This window comes from Erpetoichthys calabaricus, assembly GCF_900747795.2.
Source record: "Erpetoichthys calabaricus chromosome 1 unlocalized genomic scaffold, fErpCal1.3 SUPER_1_unloc_17, whole genome shotgun sequence".
NCBI lineage: Eukaryota > Metazoa > Chordata > Cladistia > Polypteriformes > Polypteridae > Erpetoichthys > Erpetoichthys calabaricus.
This window is the reverse complement of record NW_026261582.1, coordinates 204,180-224,929: the sequence shown is the minus strand read 5'-3', so window position 1 is coordinate 224,929 and position 20,750 is coordinate 204,180. Positions and strand designations below refer to the sequence as shown.

At 39.9% G+C, this 20,750-nt stretch overlaps 1 protein-coding gene across 1 annotated transcript; it reads left to right on the top strand.

Moving 5' to 3' along the window:
* Nucleotides 1-457: 457 nt before the first annotated feature.
* Nucleotides 458-12,585, top strand: LOC114642296 (gastrula zinc finger protein XlCGF26.1-like). Its single transcript, XM_051921651.1, has 2 exons — nucleotides 458-927; nucleotides 10,613-12,585. The coding sequence occupies exons 1-2, from the start codon at nucleotides 516-518 to the stop codon at nucleotides 12,103-12,105; spliced, it is 1,905 nt and encodes a 634-aa protein (XP_051777611.1). The 5' UTR covers nucleotides 458-515; the 3' UTR covers nucleotides 12,106-12,585.
* The last annotated feature ends 8,165 nt before the right edge of the window (nucleotides 12,586-20,750 follow it).

Genomic DNA, 20,750 nt, shown 5'->3' with positions numbered 1-20,750 from the left:
TTGTGAATTTTGCACTGTTACTGCCAGTTATCTTTGTTTGTTTGATAATTATTGCTTTTTGATTTATCATTCTCTTGTTTTAATTTTACTAATGTTGTTTAACTTTATTGTAAGGTGACCTTGAGTGCTAAGAAAGGCGCCTATTAAATAAAATGTATTATTATTATTAGTATAAACTGATAAGACCATTCTGGGACCCCAGCAGCACTGTATATTTAATTCAGGTAGTGAATTCTGCTGACCCCCAACTGTGTAAGATGGTCTTCTTGTTTCAGAGTCTGTTGGACCTTCACTCCACTCCCCAGGATTGTTTCACATCTGCTAATCTGAAACGAAGAGCAATGAGTTACTGTCAGCATGCTACAAACTGTCTAACTTTACATAAACCATAACATAGAGCCTGTTCTAAAATGATATTCAAGTGTCTTTAGACATAAGGGAAAAGTTTTAATGAAGTTGATTCCTGTTCTTTTCACAGAGAAAAAGAAAAAGCTGCTGTTTGCTGGAACATCTCAATGGATATGAAACAGGACACCTGTGATGTGGACACAAATATCATGGAGAAAACTGTAAATAATAAGGAGGATGACTGTGAGTGGAAGTCCATCTACCTTAAACAGGAAAGTCTGAGCATTAAGAAGGAGGACAGTGAACTGCAGCCAGGGGGCATTAAAGAAGAACCTGAGGAGAAGTCTGTCAGTATTGAAACACATAACCGTACAAATATGGACAGTGTAAAAGAAGACAACCTTCAAGATGGAGTGGTGACCAGGTTAGACTCTTCTCATAGCAGACACTGTTCATCTCCAGAGCCTTCTATCAATGTGAAGTCAGAATCATTAGAGTCTGAACCAAAGAGGGCTGAGGAAACTACATCTGTTAGAGCTCAGAAAAATAAGCGACCACCTTCAAAGAAGTCTGGAAAAAGTAAGTGCAAAATAAAAATGTGTAAGATTTAGGGTTGGGTTTTATGAGCTTGAAAAGTTGGGTCTTGTGATTTTTATGAGAAACAGAAATGGAGTGAAAATACTTAATTTTATTGTGTGTTTTAATTTAGTGTGAGATTTCATCTGTTGTTATGTAAGGTTTAGCAATTTGTTATTCTTCCATTATAATAACTTTGTGCAAAAGTCCTCAGCCTATCCTCGATAAAGTGTTCTATACAAATGTCCAAGAGCAAGACAAAGGTATTAATCACTCTGGAATTTCCTGGGTATCTATATATATATAATTCACTAAGCCGCCGACAAGTAAGACAGCCATGGCGGACGCAGGAAGAAGTCACGCCCACCAACTCTAAGACCATTGGATATGATGACAACTCGCAGAGCCACGCCCACCAACTCGGATGCGACGACTCAGAACAAACGCCGTCATTTATGTTCATCTGTGCTACAGTACACATGCACCTCTGAGCCACGTTGATTTTTCGGTTACGACACACGACCGCGTGCACCATAGCAAACTGTTTTACACGCTACATACAGCAATTTGCATCCGCGACAAACATGCATCTTCTTATATGGTCCTGCATTAACACGGAAAACGTTTCCCCGCCCATGACCAGGAGGTGTGTATGCTGCGAGAGCAAGGGTGGACGCAGCAGGACCATCTAAGAAGAGGCATGTTTATCGCGGATGTGAATTGCTGTATGCAGAATGTAAAACATAGGATACGCATGATAAATAAACCACTCTTAGCCCGCCAACGCTAAGATGATGGGATACGGCAACAACTCACAGAGCCACGCCCACCAACTCGAAGACCATTGGACGAGAATGCCTGCCCGCCTGTCCGTTACCAGCGCGTAAAACCATCGCAGCTTTTAACTCACACACTGCAACAACTCACCAAACAAAGACGCCCTGTCTCTCGAGGCATTCACACTGCCGGAAGACAACCATGGGATACACAAAAAATAGCCATGTCAGTCAACTCACAAAGCCCAGCCCACCAACTCGAGCACACGTCTACCCACGCTGTCAAGGCATTCACGGTGCCTGCTCATGTGCCCGGACGGAACAACTCACTTTTGTCTCTGCTACAGTACACATGCACCACTAAGCCACATTGACTTTTCATTATTCTTTTCGATTTCGGCTGCATTTCCATATATAATCCACAAAGTTGTCCGACCGTGGGATACAAACGACAGAGCACCACTCAAAAACTTGAACCGCTAGAGAGACATGCCCACCAACTCTAAGAGCACCAACTCTAATACGCCTGCCTGCCTGACTGTTACCAGCGTTCACCACAATGTACTGGAGTGTAAAACCATCACAACTATCAGACGCTGTCTATATCTAAGAAGATATATAGATACTCATTATTCACTGGCACGCATCCACCCACGCTCTCAAGGCATTCACAGTGCCTTCTCATGTGCCCGGACGCAACAGCTCGCCACACACAAATCTTGCTTCATTTGACTCAACACGGGAAACCTCACCCTGCCCGGACACGGAGAGGATTTACAGATTGATAGCTCTTTCTCGATTCTGTGTGTGGTGTTGCATGGCCGTACTTAGTTGGTGGAGCGATTAGATAGATAGATAGATAGATAGATAGATAGATAGATAGATAGATAGATAGATAGATAGATAGATAGATAGATAGATAGATAGATAGATAGATACTTTATTAATCCCAAGGGGAAATTCACATTCTCCAGCAGCAGCATACTGATACAATAAACAATATTAAATTAAAGATTGATAATAATGCAGGTAAAAAACACACAATAACTTTGCATAATGTTAAATGTTAACGTTTACCAACACCCTCCCCCTCCCCCCCACCCCTGGGTGGAATTGAAGAGTCGCATAGTTTGGGGGAGGAATGATCTCCTCAATCTGTCAGTGGAGCAGGACAGTGACAGCAGTCTGTCGCTGAAGCTGCTCTTCTGTCTGGAGATGATACTATTTAGTGGATGCAGTGGATTCTCCATAATTGATAGGAGCCTGCTTAGCACCCATCGCTCTGCTACAGATGTCAAACTGTCCAGCTCCATGCCAACAATAGAGCCTGCCTTCCTCACCAGTTTGTCCAGGCGTGAGGCGTCTTTCTTCTTAATGCTGCCTCCCCAGCTCACCACCGCGTAGAAGAGGGCGCTCACCACAACCGTGTGATAGAACATCTGCAGCATCTTATTGCAAATGTTGAAGGACGGCAGTCTTCTAAGGAAGTATAGTCGGCTCTGTTCTCTCTTGCACAGAGCATCAGTATTGGCAGTCCAGTCTAAGTTATCATCCAGCTGCACTCCCAGATATTTATAGGTCTGCACCATCTGCACACAGTCACCTCTGATGATCACGGGGTCCATGAGGGGTCTAGGCCTCCTAAAATCCACCACCAGCTCCTTGGTTTTGCTGGTGTTCAGGTGTAGGTGGTTTGAGTCGCACCATTTAACAAAGTCATTGATTAGGTCCCTATACTTATTAGGGATTAGTCTGGTTAATTCTGAAAACGAATGAGAGTCCCTCCTGCTTAATAGTTACACGATCGCCAAGTGGTAGGCGTCCAACTTCTTAGAGGGACAAGTGGATTTCAGCCACGTGAGATTGAGCATTGACAGGTATGTGATGTCCTGTACTGCACGCGCGCTACACTGAATGGATCAACGTGTGTCTACCCGGCGCCGACAGGCGTAGGTAAGCCGTTGAACCCCATTCGTAATGGGCACCGGAGCTTGCAATTGTTCCCCACGAACGAGGAATACCCAGTAAGTGTGGGTCATATGCTCCCTCTGAATACGTCCCTGCCCTGTGTACGCACCCCCCTTCGCTACTACCATGGTCGGGTGACTTGGTGGATTATATATAGAAAAGCAGCCGGAACCGTAAAGAACAATGAAACGACAACATGGCTCAGTGGTGCACAGACGACAGTTGCACGACCAGTGCACCGGGCTCGATTTTGTTTTCACTTCTGTTTACAGCGATTGGGTCATAGATGGCATTGTTGCAATGTTACTTTTCTTGGTGGCTTATTATATTACGGATGTTTCACATGTTCATTTTTTTCCCTGTGCTTAAATGACACTAAAGTGTTTCTCAGCTGTGACTCCGGAACATCTCAGTACACAAGCTAAATTAAGCGTCAACAACAAAGACTCACTATACCTTAATCTACAAGTACTGACACTTATCCCTACTGATGTAGTAACTTTCACCAGCGTGCTGTCTTCATCACAGATGATCCCGCTTTCAGTCACGGACAATTTTATGTTGCTCTCTCTCCAGAAGTCTATCTTTTCATTCACTCACAGTGGTGTCCACAAACCCACACCATTTGGACAACTGTGTCGTTCAGGAAGTGTTCACCCATCAATACAGAATTATGCAGCGTATGCTACGCCGTGGGTTGGCTAGTCCATATTAATTCCTCTTAACAATGCAGTCTGATCTTCAACTAAGCTCCGATTACAGACAGCCTCAGTTGTCTTAAACTACTGTAATAACACAAACAACTGGATGGATTCTTGTCAGTCCTGAACACATCGTTTAAACATTCACAGTCCACTCCATGACTCTCCTATCTTTACAGACTGGTTCACCCTTCTTTAACAGTAATGACCTAAACAAAACTTTTTGTAGCTACTGATCAGCAATGAATTTTAATCCATTCCTTCATTCCAAACCTTTTCAGTTCCTTCATCCCTGAGAGCTCTTTTCTGATCAGTTCTCTTTAGGTCAGGCCACAGCATCTCGTGTCTCTTATTGGCCATTCCAGAACACCAGTTACCGTATGTTTAATCCTTTCTGTTTTTGATTTCTTCCTGTGTTTGGGCTCATTGTCCTGTGTCACCACTCAACTTTTGTTAAGCTTCCACTATCCTGATATTTTTCTGTCAGATTTCTTGATAATATTTTAAATTCAGTGACCGTTGATCATGTCAAGTGTTCCAGGCCATGAAGAAACATGCTGGCCAAACCATGATGCTCCATAAACCTTGAGTCTTTAGTATCAATGTTCACTTTTGTATTACCTCCAAACATGGTGTTGCATGTTTTGACCAAAGACTTCAACTTTTGTCTCATTCATTCATAGAACATTGTCTGTTCTGGAACATCATGATGATCTTTTACAAGTTTTAAGATGTGCAGTGATGGTTTTGCTAGATTGCATTGATCTCCTTGGTGTTGTCCTTCTGTAAACTACATTCTTACACTTTTCTCCATAAGAACACATGGACAGAGACTTTCTCAAGTCCCGGAGATTTCTGCAGGCCCTTTGCTCTGCTTGTCTGGGTTCCTATTCACCTCTGCTTTCATGCTGTGATCTTTGTGGGCTGCCCATTCCAGTAGTGACTTTCCTCCATTTTTGTAGACAGTATGGCTTTCTATGCATTGATGGACACCCAGGTCTTCCAAAATTCTTTTATCACATTTGCCAGCTTTACACATCTCTTCAGTTCTTCTAAGGTTCTTGATACTTAAAGAAGTATCTGGAAGAAACGTCAAACCTTTGGATTACACATTGAAGTGGTGGATTGGAGAAACAACTTAGACTGACATACTGACATCATTCTTATTCCATAAAGTGACAAAGGCTGTGTGTTCTGTGCTAGTCTGTGCTCCTTCTGTGTGAGTGTGCATTAAATATGACTTTTGCTCCTAAACACTTAGGGTTTTTTTTGGTAGGCTATTAAGGAGCAGTGAAGCAGTTTAATAGTTTTTAACGTTTTTTTCTATTTACAATGGTGTTTTTTTTGTTTTGTTTTGTGATTCACACAACAGCAGGTGTTACTCCAGTCTTACTCCAACCTTTGTGTTTGTGGGGCAGAGGGTGGAGAAAGCTTTTGTAGTAGCCGACAAGTCAGTGTGATAGCAATAAACAGGCAAGAGTAACTGTGATTTGTTATCAGAAAGGAGTTAAACATTTTACATATGATGCGGGATGGATTCAAAGTAATTAAGAAAATCTCTAGTGGGTAAATGAGGAAGTAAAAAAGAAGCTGCAAAGGAAAAAAGAACAACTGAATAAGTCATTTAAGATGAATAACCCCAATGCGAACAGTAGTGCATTTGAGAGCAACCATAAGGAAAGATTTGAGGTCTCTAAAAGACAGTTAAAGAGAAATATTGTAGCCAAAGACATTCTTTCAGTATTTTAGGAGTAAAATAACAGTCAAGGAGGAAGTGAAGTGCCGCATGAACAATAAAGGGGAATTACAATACACAGATAGTGAAATGTAAAATGCTCTAAACTTTCCATTTTCTGAAGATTTCATGTCTGAAAAAGTGGATAACCTCTCAGTTGTAACAGGGACTACTAAGGAGGTACTGAGGGATTTGGAAATTGTAGAGAGACGTGCTGCTGAGATTGAAATGGTTCAAATCAAACAAATCTCCAAGACCAGATGCTGTTTTTCCTCAAATGCTTACGGAGTTTAGTGAATATATATATAATCCTTTGATGGATATTTTTTAGTAATCACTGCACAATGGGGCAATTTTTATGAACTGGAAAATGTAATTCCATTATATAGAAAGGGTGATTGGGAAAATTGAAGTATCAACAGGTCAGTAAGCTTAACTTGCATCACAGGAAAATAAATGAAAGGAATTATTAAGGAAAAGATTGAGTGACACACGGCAAGAACAGGAATTTTACTAAACAGTCAGCATGGATTCAGATGAGGGAGGTTGCGTTTTACTAACATGCTGGAAATCTATGAGGAACCAATCAAAGGATATGATTAAAGTGGAGCATATGATATTATTTATCTGGACTTTCAGAAAGTATTTGATAAGGTGCCACTAAACTAAAAGAAGTGAAAGTTCACGGTGTGGTGTGCAGAATTGGCTAAACACAGGGTTCCTCGCACCATAACACTCTGCTTCCTATCAGAACTGGGTGGTTGTAAGAGTAGTGTCCTACAAGGGCCAGTGTTAGGGCCACTGCTATATAAACATATTGTCACACACGTGTGATTGGGAGACAGCTGAATGGCCTAAATTATAGAAATACCACGCCAGACCAGGGGGTGGCAGGGTGCGCTGACTGTCTCTCTCAATCTCTCTGCATGGAAAATCCTGCAGGGTTCTGACACCAATGATGACATCACTTCCAGTCCCAACAATGTCACTTCCTGTTCCAGGTCTGATGACTTCATTTCCCTTACAGGCCTTTAAAGCTGCCATCTTACCTCCATAATATCTGAACTATTTTGGACTCAAACCTGTGAACATCTCTTTTCAATTTGCCTCAATTTTGCAGCCGTGAAACAATTTACGGGTGGCTGCCCCAAACCTTTATGATGTCTGTGACTCATCTTTGTGACAGTGGCTTTTTAATATCGGTTGAATTTTCCCAAATCTATCACGTAACTGCGCAATATATTCTAATATATTGGTAGAAGAAAGAGCCTCTTCTTCCCATCCTTCTTTTAAAATATCCAATATTCCCCGAGGTTGTCGTCCTTATAACAATTCAAAAGGAGAGAATCCTGTCCCTGCTGACCACCTTGCAGAGCATTTGTTTGAGAGTCTGATTAAATCTCACTACTAGACCATCGGTTTGTGGATGATACACCGCGGATTTTAAATGCTTTATTTTAAGTAACTTAATAATAATAATAATAATTCATTACATTTATATAGCGCTTTTCTCAAACTTGGCTATTTCCCTAAATGTTTTCTGATGTGAAAGACGTCTCTTGGTCTGTAAGGACTTCTTTAGGGATGCCATCACACACAAAGACCCCTACAATTTCACATGCGCTCAGCCACGTCTTAAGCTATCGCAAGGGAACAGCCTCTGGATATCGAGTAGCATAATGATATAAATGATTTGGATGGGAATAAAACTGACAAGGTGGTTAAGTTGTCAGATGATGCCAAGGTAGGCGGATTTGGCAGATAATCGAGAATCTGTTGAATCATCACAATAGAGGGATTTGGACAGTACACAGGCTTAGGCAGATTTGTTGAAGATGAAATTTAATTAAAGTAAATGCAAAGTATTACATGTAGGATGTAAAAATGTATGGTTTGTGTACACAATGGAAGGTCTTATGAAAAGGATTTCTGAGTTGTAGTGAAGTCATCACCACCGACTCCTAGACAGTGTTCAGAAGTCATTAAGAAGGCTAAGAGAATGTCAGGTTATTTAGCGCCCTGATGTGTGGAGTACAAGTCACAGGAGGTTATGCAGAGGCTTTATAAAACACCGCAGGCCTCATCTGGAGTACTGTGTGCAGTTTTAGTCTCCAGGCTACAAAACAGACCTAGCAGAGGTAGACAAGTCCAGTGAAGAGTGACTAGGCTAATTCTAGGGATGTCGAGGTATGAGTTATTGTGACGATGCGGGTTCTGCTCCATGCTCCCATCTGCCTTTTGTGAGCTCTTGAACCCGACACCGTCAGTAATGTCACTGATGAGCTGGACAGTGAGGCACAACAATGAAACAAGGGGATGGTGCATAAAGTGCAAAGTGCTTTATTAAAACAACAATCAAAATCAAAACAGTGTTCAAATAAATAAGTGCAGCGTCTCTCAAAAGTCTTCAAATAAATAATCCAATAAAACGCTGTGAATTGTGGAGGTTAAAAACAATAAATAAATCCTTAAAAAACGACGTTAAAACAATGCCTTTCTACTGGTGACTCCCCTGCTTCTGCCGTCCAGGCTATGCACCAGGGGAGCCACCCTACTTGCAGCTGACGATCTTTCTGCCTTCTGTTGGTCTGTTCGTCTCCCCGATCCCTGGCTTTGGTGGGCTTCACCTGACCGTGACTTAGGCTCCCCAGAGATCAGGGCGCTCACGCTGGGGATTTCCAATCCCAAGTCCCAACTCCCACTGCCTTCCCGGCCTTATGCGGTGAGCCATCCTCCTTCCGGTCACTCCAGCTCCTCAATAATGCTCAGCGGGTGCGACCACTACCGCCTGCTTCTGGGGTGCTGACCAAACACCCATGCTCACTGCTTAGCTGCAGGTGTTCTCTACTACGAGCACCTTCGCTCGTTTATGCACCAGCTTTCTCCTCCTACTTCCTGCCTTCTGTCCTTCTCAACCTCCATCCATTTTTTTTTCTTTTTTTTCTTCCCTTTCTAGCCACCTCACGCTTCTATTCATCGCGGGGACGTAGATCAGATGTGGCAATTACCAGCTCCCGGCATCAACTACGGATGCAGACGACTCCTCACCTGTGCTCTTAAGTGAGGACTGTCCGCATCACGAATCACGCGGGAACCACTCCGGCCACACATACCACGCCCCCTCTCTAAGCTGCGAGTGCAGTGATTATTTATTTTAAAAAGTGGCCTTTTTGAAGTGAGATGTGGACCCGCTATACCACAGTTATCAGAAAAGTTTAAAAGAGTTCAAACTTTTCAGTTTAAGCAAATAGTGATTAAGAGGAGGTTTAGGGGGTTTTGCAAACATTTCAGTCACACCTTGTAGAAATGACAGCACTTCTTCTGAAAATGTCCTCCCATTTCAGGGCACCCGTAATGTTTAGGACAATTGGTGCCAGAGGTGTTTGTGATTCCTCAGGTGTGTTTCATTGCTTTAGTCTTGCAGGCCTAAGACACCTCAGCTTACTCCTACCTACAGACTACCTTTGATCTCTGTATTTGCCATTGTTCAACATGAGGGCAAGAGCTGTGCCAATGAAAGTCAAAGAATCTGGAAATAAATAATGAAATCATTAGAAACATCGAAAAACCTTAAGATTACCCAATTCAAAGTGTCTGGAATATCAATAGCAAGAAATAACACACTGGTGAGCTCAGTAATCATAAAGGGACTTGTAGGCCAAGTAAGACCACCACTGCTGAAGACAGCAGACATTGCTGTAGATTTCATTTTGATCAGAACTTGCATACCCTGATGGTAACGATATTGCATGTATCTCTCTACTGTCTTAAGTATACCATCCCATACAAATGGCATTACGTGGCTCAGGGTCACAGAGAAATCCTTCACCAGTCAGGCAGTTCACACTGAAAAGCTGCCATCGCCAAATAACCCACAGCTGTTAAGACCTGTAAGAGAACTGGGATTGTGTGATTTCTGTATGGTGGTCTCTGTAATGAAGGCTGCAGTTCAGCACACACTTCAAAGAGGATGTCAGTAGGGAGTCTAAATCAGCTAAGTCATCATCATGAGCCAAAATGTCATTGTGATACATCAAAACTCACTTGTTGTGTAGCCTGTCAAACATCAGAATGTGAAATGTGTAATTTAATGAGATTTTCTGTTCAGTTCTTCGTTTTTCCACCTGGAGTTGCTAAATTGCTAACACAAAGTCTGCATGGGACTTACAAATGCTCAAAACTTGAGGGAACTTTGAGCCAATTTAAATGGCAAGTTCTAGTTTTATAAATCCTAACTTTTGCATAAGAAACAGCTTTCATATATGAGGCCGAGCATAAGGAAGTTTTATACATGTGGCTCTACTGAGCAGTTGTAATAAAGGACATAAATTTAACAAATTAAGTGTGTTTCCCAAGTACAACAAAAGTTTTATAAGTGCTTATGCTGACTAAAGGTTGTTCTTAATTTCAGCCATCATGTAAGTAATGTGAGTTAATGTTGATAATAAGACAGCAAATTGCAAATAAGCTTCTTTTTTTTCCCTTTTTGTTTCAAATTGTTTACACAGGAAAGAAAGATCACTGCAGTATGGAATGTGGCAGAGAATTCTCTAACAGGAGTGCTCTTCAGAAACACACGAGAGTTCACACTGGAGAGAAGCCATATTGCTGTAATGCATGTGGTAAACAGTTTTCAGACACGAGCAGTCTTCAGAGACACACAAGAGTTCACACTGGAGAGAAGCCATATTGCTGTAATGAATGTGGTAAACAGTTTTCACGTATAAGCTGTCCGAAGGCCCACACTAGAGTTCACACTGGAGAGAAGCCATATTGCTGTACTGAATGTGGTAAACAGTTTTCAGAGACGAGCAGTCTACAGAAACACACAAGAGTTCACACTGGAGAGAAGCCATATTACTGTAATGAAAGTGGTAAACAGTTTTCACAAAAAGGCCATCTTCACAGACACATGAGAGTTCACACTGGAGAGAAGCCATATTGCTGTAATGAATGTGGTAAACAGTTTTCAGTGACGAGCAGTCTACAGAAACACAAGAGCGTTCACACCGGAGAGAAGCCATATTTTTGTAATGATTGTGGTAAACAGTTTTCACGGATGGACAGTCTTCAAATACACACGAGAGTTCACACCGGAGAGAAGCCATATTGCTGTAATGAATGTGGTAAACAGTTTTCACGTATAAGCAGTCTGAAGGACCACACTAGAGTTCACACTGGAGAGAAGCCATATTGCTGTAATGAATGTGGTAAACAGTTTTCAGTGACGAGCAGTCTACAGCAACACACTAGAGTTCACACCAGAGAGAAGCCATATTGCTGTACTGAATGTGGTAAACAGTTTTCAGTGACGAGCAGTCTACAGAAACACAAGAGCGTTCACACCGGAGAGAAGCCATATTTTTGTAATGATTGTGGTAAACAGTTTTCACGGATGGACAGTCTTCAAATACACACGAGAGTTCACACCGGAGAGAAGCCATATTGCTGTAATGAATGTGGTAAACAGTTTTCACGTATAAGCAGTCTGAAGGACCACACTAGAGTTCACACTGGAGAGAAGCCATATTGCTGTACTGAATGTGGTAAACAGTTTTCACAAAAAGGCCATCTTCACAGACACATGAGAGTTCACACAGGAGAGAAGCCATATTGCTGTAATGAATGTGGTGAACAGTTTTCAGAGACGAGCAGTCTACAGAAACACACAAGAGTTCACAGTGGAGAGAAGCCATATTGCTGTACTGAATGTGGTAAACAGTTTTCACAAAAAGGCCATCTTCACAGACACATGAGAGTTCACACTGGAGAGAAGCCATATTGCTGTAATGAATGTGGTAAGCAGTTTTCACAGACGAGCAGTCTACAGAAACACATGAGAGTTCACACCGGAGAGAAGCCATATTTTTGTAATGATTGTGGTAAACAGTTTTCACGGATGGACAGTCTTCAGATACACACAAGAGTTCACAACAGAATAAAAAAGTTAGCAGTTCAAAAATCAGTCCAGAAAAAAAAGAACCTTTCAGGACTCGAGTGACGTTCAGTCATGTCCTGAAAGGTAAGCAAACTAAACTATTGTTGATAAATGAATCTCATAGAGAAGCCATATTGCTGTTTGGAATGTGGCAAACAAATCTGTCAGAGCAGTACACTTCAGAGACGGACCAGAATTCACACCGGAGAGAAATACAACTGAACTGTTCTGACTAAAGAGTGAGGTTCACTCCTGCCTGGATAGTAAGCACATGGAGGAGAAATAGAAGTTTATATCCTTTTTCCTTTTCCAGAAACAAAATAAAGAACAGGGCGTCACAAAAACGGCTTCTCGCCAAAGCCCCTACAGCCTCCACTGTGTGCCTAGCTCTGTTTTCATAACATACGTATTACATATAGAACTGTTTACAATATATTATACACATTTCATCAAAAAAAAGAAAAAAAAACACTTTACAATGTACATAACCTCACACAGTAAATATTAGTTCAGCTTTATATTATATATTTTGCTATTTTAATATAACAAAAAATAAGAAAACATACCTTGACAAAAAAAGAACAAACAGCTTCTCGCCAATGCTTATTAAATAATAAATCAAATACTAATAATTATAAACACTATTAATACAAAGTCAATAAAATAAAATTAAAATCCAAAATATACACATGATCATGCTGTACACCACGCCAAATTATGTTTTAACACTGTGGCAGCGCACTAAAAGAAGAAATGTTTTTTTAAATTTTATTTTGTTTTTGTTTGATTGCTTTTGATAATAAAACATACAAAACTGTATAAAAGAACTCGGGGGGGGGGGGGGGGGAGAAAACCTATTTAATACTTGAGAATTACCAAATAATATACATGTCAAATAAATAGAATAAAATTAGAAAAGGCTTGTAGAGAGCAGACTTACCTGTACAGCAGTGGTTCTCAATCTGTGGGGCGAGACCCCCTAGTGGGGTGCGAAGTAACAAAAAGGGGAGCTCAAAGATGTGAAAAAAGAAAAAAAGAATCAAAAATATGAAAAATTCATCTATTGAAACCAAAACAAATTAACTTAAACTACATTCTGATACTAGAAAAATAAATATAGAGTTAGATAAATGTCGATAAAAGTTAAGGAGGTATAATAAAATACACATCTGTGATACATCATTAATTTAAAAAGAACAAATTGGTATTAGTGGGCTCATTTAAAAAAAAATGTTGGGGGCGCGATTAAAACTGTTATGAAAACTCGGTTCGCAAATACTTAAAGGTTGAGAAACGCTGCTGTACAGCATCCACCATCGCCTGAGGGTGCCTGCCGTCTGTGAGGAGTCACATTAATTATCATCCGTACTCCAAATATGACAGTAAGTTTACACAAACAATTGCTTTTGGGAAAATTCATAACTGAAAGATACAAAAAAATTAAAAACACAGAATACACTTTGCTCCACATATTGCAGTACTGGATGTGCCAACAATTCTCACAAATCGGAATCTTCTGGGCCACAAAAGAATTCAGACTGGTGCTACCTCTAGAAGTGGGCTTCGTTGGAGAAGATCTACACCGGGGGCTATCTACCCTTTGTCATGGCATACCACCCCAAAAATATAAATGTTCTGAAATACCTGCATTTTATTTTGGTGTTAAATTGTTAATTACTGAACTGTTATGTTAAACTAAAGGTGGAATTTCTTTTTTCACCCAGATAATGTTCTTTCCGAGAGCTTTTCTAAGGTACTAGTAGTGTTCACCTGTCAAAGACTTGTGTTAGAGTGAATTTCAAAAGGATTTGATATGTTAGGACTGATAGGCACTGGCAGTGTGTCACCATGAGGAGGTCACTTCAGCTGTCTGTGCTAATACTGGAAAAGCAAAAGAAATGCCAGCAATTGTGTCTCAAATGTTGTAAGTCTCCTCAGCGTCAGTAAATATTATTATTATTAATGTTATTGTCAAAAAGTTTAGTAAAGTCACGCCTTTTGACCAGAAGGGGTTTCCTGTTCCTGAGAGACTTTGCATTCCACTATCTTGGTTTACCTACAGTGTGCTTACTTTATTGTTATATATTATTTGTTGCTTTGAATAAATTACAATCACCTGTCTGTCATCTCCAGTCATCTGATGGTGACTCCTGCACTCGGCTTTCTGTTGGCCAAACCCTGTGAATTAGCACATTTTCCAGAGGTCCATGAAACCCCTCTTTTACATGGTCCTTTGAGCCGAAAGCTAAACTGACCAACCCGAGAGCAAAATTGACAAAGCAGTGTGGGCAGAGGAGCCTAACCTCATCTCTAGTGCACTGGACATCGATGTAGAAGAGAACATCTGAGCTGTCATCTCCACATTCAGCCAAACCCCAACTCACACACTGCAGACCACCCATCTGTGGGCGCCGCTACGGCCTTTTAGACAACGGGCTCAGTGCACTAAGCTTGAAGTGCTCGGCCGAGGCTGCTGACAGACGAGGATTCCATCTCACCGTTTGGACTGGGATGTGAGATCCTGTCCTTCCAGAGGTAACGTGTTGTCCATCATGAGCTCCAAGCAGAGCGCAGATAGCAAACTGAGAAATGCAGTGAAGTAACCGATCAGTTAAATCACATCATGGCAGTAACACATGCAGTGTGCGTACAGCTTTACTACGACCCTTTGTTTTTTCCCCCATCGAGACAAGTGAAGAAAAGAAACGCGCTGAACTGGAGGAGATTAGGATTTTGTAAGTAATGAGCAATGTAATGAATTTAATTTAAGTAACGTTTCCCAGCACTGGTCGCTTGTGAACTTTTGTTTTTGTATCTGAGATATCATCACTTAAACAACTGGTGGAAATAAACTGAAGTCTGCTTAAGCAACTGGCTAAATAAATAGGCAGAAACGCAATAATGTTTTAGTTTTCATCTTCATATCATTTTAAAGACAGAATTATTGACATAACCAATCAAAGTTCCAACTAATTTGCATTGTTGTGTGTCTCAAAAGTGTTAATTAATTAATCCTACTTTGAGCCATTCACTAATTAGTGTTGTACTGTTTGTTCATTTGTTTCTGTTACACAAAACTGTTCAATAAAGACACCAACATAATTTAATATACAGAGGCAACTGATTATTAAAACTGTTTTGTATTAGAAAGTAATCCCCGAGTTATTTCTGTTTTATAGAAAAATATTAATTTGCTTGAAGGAAATGTGACAAATTGCAATTAATACAAAGTGACTTTCGATTACAAATTTGAACGGAGAGATTAATTGCAATTGAATTTTTAATCAGTTGCAAACACATAATTTAGAGCCATTACAAATGATGAAAATCATAATAATTGTGTACAATATCCAGCGCCATTTCTTGCTGTATGAAGTCTCCACAGAAGCAGAGGGCCATCGAAGCCACTAAGGGCCCCCAAGCTGCAAGTTCAGCCTCAGTATATTTGTGGAGTGTGAACATCACCTGTCTGTGTGTAGCCAGCTAAGCCCCGTCATGTGTTTCATGAAGCACTTACAGTATCTGATTACAAATTAAATATTTGATTTAAACAAAACTCAGCTGCAGTGGCAGGAAAGCTTTGGCTTGTGTTTGTGGGGTAATTAATTCAAAATCAATGATTATCACCAGACAGTCGTGTTGCACAATGAGTGACGTCTACCGACAGGAATGATGGGAAGGCTGACTGAGAGTCAGAAGGAAAATAACAGGAGCGAAAGTCACATTGAGACCTAAGATGGCATGAAAAACGTAAAAAGAAGAAACTTGAAGAGAGAATGTGCACAGAATGAAGGTAAAGCATTTGTTAACGATGATGCGATGGATCAGAGGTGAGAAGAATAGAAATAAAACAACTTCGTTACTGTGCTTGAGTAGAATTTTCAGGTAGGTTATCTGTATCTTTACTTGGGTATTTTATTTATTTGAGACTTTTTACTTGTTACTCATTGCATTTAAAAGGAAAAAAATCTGTTCCCTACAACATAAATAAATCAATAAAACATCCGCAACTTACTATGTAACAACCTCAACAACATTTATTTATATAGGACATTATCATACAAATAATGTAGCTCAAAGTGCTTTACATAATGAAGAAAAGAGAAAGTAAGAATTAGAATAAGAGAACACTAATTAACATAGAATAAGACTAAGGTCCGATGGCCAGGGAGGACAGAAAAAACAAAAAAGACTCCAGATGGCTGGAGAGAAAAAATAAAATCTGCAGGAGTTCAAGGCCACGAGACCACCCAGCCCCCTCTGGACATTCTACCTCACATAAATGATCAGTCCTCTTTGTATTTAGGGTTCTCGTGGAAGGACTTGATGATGACAGTCATGTAGACTTCTGGCTTTTAATCCATCAATGGAGGAACATCACGGTGCTTTGATCAGGTGGTGGAGGTGCAGGTCAACACCCCAGAAAACCGGGAAAAGAAACAGAAGAGAGAGTAGGGGTTAGTACGGATTGTAGAGCCACCATGAATAGTTATGATAATGAACTGAATACACAGAGTATCAGGATTAAATGAAGGTGAACTTATCAGAAAGTCATGTTACAGTAATGTGTTTTCAGCAGTTTGTTAAAGTGCTCCACTGTATCAGCCTGGCGAATTCCTACTTGCAGGCTTTTCCAGATTTGAGGTTCATAACAGCAGAAGGCCGCCTCGCCACTTCTTTTAAGTTTAGCTCTTGGAATTCTAAGCAGCTGCGGTGGGTTGGCACCCTGCCCGGGATTGGTTCCTGCCTTGTGCCCTGTGTTGGCTGGGATTGGCTCCAGCAGACCCCTGTGACCCTGTGTTCGGATTCAGTTGGTTGGAAAATGGGTGGATGGATTCTAAGCAGACACTCATTTGAGGATCTAAGGATACGATTTGGACTATAAGGTGTCAGACATTCCGATATATAAGATGGGGCGAGATTATTTAAGGCTTTGTTAACCATAAGCAGTATTTTAAAGTCAATCATTTTATTAAATTATTCACATGTATATGCGAAAGTGAAGGACTATTCCATCTCTTATATATATTTCTCTTCTACATTTCAGATAAACTATGAGTTTTGTTAATCATAAAGCAACATAAATATTATATGTGTTGTTACTTTTTATTTATTCTCACCAAACGTTACATATGTACATGGGACATGAACATGGATAATATGTTTATAATCATTCTCACTAAAATACACTGTTAAAATATATTAATGAGCAAACTGAGACACATTGGCCTTTAGGAAATATCAAAAAGCGTATGCGCTGTCATTTAGGACAGAATGCATTGTTAACGTCACGCACTCTCTACTGACGCGATGTCACGAAAAAAAAGAAACAGCACAGTCCGTGCAAACTCATATCCTCCTTGGTTTCTGACCTTATGATTAATTGTCAATATCAAATCAATAAAGTCATTTTAAGAAGATGACAAGTCTGCTATAGTCAGTTCAATTAACCCTCCTTTTAAAATATTTGCTTATACAGAATATAAAACAGAATCTCAATGATACGAGACTCGCGAGTAGTAACGAATAATATGTGACACTGAGAAATTATAATTCCTAATAACGGGAAGAAGTAAAAACTACAACTTCCTAAAATGGACACTGTAAATGTAGGCATTTCAATAAATAATTTAGGAGACTTGTGTGTGCATTTCAATACCAATTTAAGAACTACGTAGGCCACCTGTTGTACTATAAACGCTACCTGAAGCAGCACTTAACAGTAAATAGTCTAACAGGACAATGACGGACTGTACGAAGATGCTGCGCCGCTACAATAAAGGGTCACACTGTCATTCTGCATGTTTAGAAGGCGCTGATTGGCTGAAACTGTTTATAGCGAATTGTCTTAAATTGGTAGTGCCGTATAGCGATCAGAAACGAGAAGACACATTTAGGCATGCTGGACAGTAGTTTGTTTTTCTACAATACAAATTCAGTACGACACCAGGGTCTCCAAACACAAATATGATGCTTATTACATTTTACAGTGAATCTTTTTACACAATATAATTAGGGACGTGTGTCCCCTGCCTGACTACGGCGGCCCAACCTTTCCTCGATAGCTTGAATCGGTCGCTAGTTTGAAAATTTTGTTAAATGGAGGAATTAAAAAAAATAAACCTTTCACAAGAGCAGGATCAATGACGCGAACCGCTGGTGTTTTTACTGAGAGACAGTTGCGATACCATTGAGCCACCTAATCAGGATAATCAACGAACTTTGCACAACTGAACTACTACTACTGTTCTTACTGCGGCATATGTAGAAATATGTTGTTTGACATATGCACGTTAAATTGGTTTAATTGACACAAGAGTATCATTGTTGTATACTCCTAATGAAGACGAAAAATTATATTTATAGATGTATACTATATGACGTACGGTTTTGAATGAAATTAAGCATTCTATAAAAAGTTTGCAAGATTTACCTAATCTTTATATATATATATATATATATATATATATATATATATATATATATATATATATATATATATATATATATATATATAAAGCTGATATATGACAATACATCTTTGACACTATGTATCAGACAAAGGAAATCACAGCAATTTACAAGAACAATAATTAATTCTCAGCAACTACCTGAATTGTAGCTTCAGGCCGTCACTTAACTATAAACTGAAGTGTGTAATGTCAATACGAGAGTTATGTGTCAGACAGACTCTCAAAAATATAGAGGTCAATGGCTTTGGGTGTGCTGAGGCTTCACAAAGATTCAGTAACCAGTGCGCATGTCTGCTTAGTGCTTCGAATCATTATTCATCGAGCTCCCGTTTGAAGTACATATGACATCAACAGAGTTCAAAAGCTCGACAGAATTCCCAGATGAAATGAATGTTTGTGGATGATCAATACATTTTAAATGATTGTGCCTGATAATACTTTTTATACATCATACAAATGCTGACTTGTAGAATGCATAATGCTGCAAAGAAGAGCTTTAGTAATATGGGTGAGGACACATCTCTCACTGTACTCTCATAAAATATCCATTCTTCGCCACATGCAACATTTTCATACAACACTGAACGTATGTTATATAGTATACATCTATATATAATTGTTTACATACATACATACATTAAATACATCCACCCTGCTGAAAACAGTAGTGGTGCAGTGGTAGCGTTGCCACTCCATAATAAGGCTTGCGTGGGTTTGGGTCCCACGTCCACCCGTTGTGAATTTTGACCCAAAGAGTCTGTTTTTCTTTTTTTTTCCATTTAACAGCAAATTCCTCCGTAGACCAAGAGCGAGCAAGGCGAGAACACTAGTAAAGATCTATCAAATGGAAATGGGCATCTTGTTTTATGTCTATAACAAAAAAAAAATATTTGAGTGACGATTTCAACTGTTATTGTAGTTGTTGATGGTGGGTTTAGCGGTTTACATTTTTAAATATTAAATTAATAAGGTGGAATGTGTTCTTACTTTGAGTGTTGGGGGGGGGGGGGGGGGGCAGCTACATGGTAAATGTGTTAGTAACTGGGATTGCTTAGGAATGATACAGACTGGACATCTATATGTTTTAGGAAATGTTTTATTATTGCACTGTGCTGTGACTAAGACAACTTTTTACTGATCGCCTGTCCGGACCTTGAAGATGTGTTCACGAGGGAGGGATGCTGTTGTTAAAGGCAAATGCTTTTTCGACAGCAGGTCCCAGATGTGTTTATCCTGCTGCTTTTTGTTTCTTCAGCACTCAAGAGGATCTTTAATGCTGACCTTGATACGTGCACTGCTCACCTCGGAGTGTCCCGTGTGTGTCTGTGTGTCGGTGTACCGGTGACTGATCTGCGCCGTGTCTCTCAGCCTCTCTGATGTGCTCCGGATTGACACCTTTGAATGTTTGGTGCAGCAGAGCAAATTCAACCTGATCTACCACAGTGGGTTTGTTATCACCTTATTCAATGGAGGGGTTCATGGACGTCAACTGACAATGAATAGAAGATGAATTAATGTAAATACGTGAGCTGCCTTACGCAATTAGTCATCGCATTTTGATGGCGATTCTAAGTGGGGATGATTCCCTAACAGATCTCTTATGAGATCCTTTCACAGTATCTCTCAAAATTATTTAGTTCAAATTGGTTATAAAGATTTCACTTCTGGTCATTTCTTTTATTATTATTAATTTTGATGAGTCTTTAATTTGGATCAAACTCGGGTTTGTACTATGCTCAAATTTTGAAAAGCAACACCTTAGTTAATTGAGCCACTGACGGCGTCTTTTCTTCATAGCGAACTCGTTACTTTTGTGCTCCACAAAATATTGTAAAGTATTAATAAATGAAATATTTCAATACTTGATCAAATAATAAAATCTGTGATTAAAGGATTTCACCTTTTCTTTCTCAAATGTACTTACCTATATCATGGCAAAGTACAGGAATAAACCTTTATTTTCCGTCTACTCCGTTTTAATTAAGTCAGAACAAAGAAAACATTTAAGGCTATTAAATGTGATCTCAAGAAAAGATGAGTATTAATTATAATACTAATAACAGGAGCGATTATAATGATACAGTGCAAAAGTAAATACTAATTGAAAGAGCTGGGAATCCATGAGTGAGGCGTCTTATTTTGTTTTAACTCTTGCTATCGTACAGTACATTCTGCCTGTCGGCATTAGTTATATTTATATTTTTTAGACATCAGACAATAGAAGCTGCTGACGAA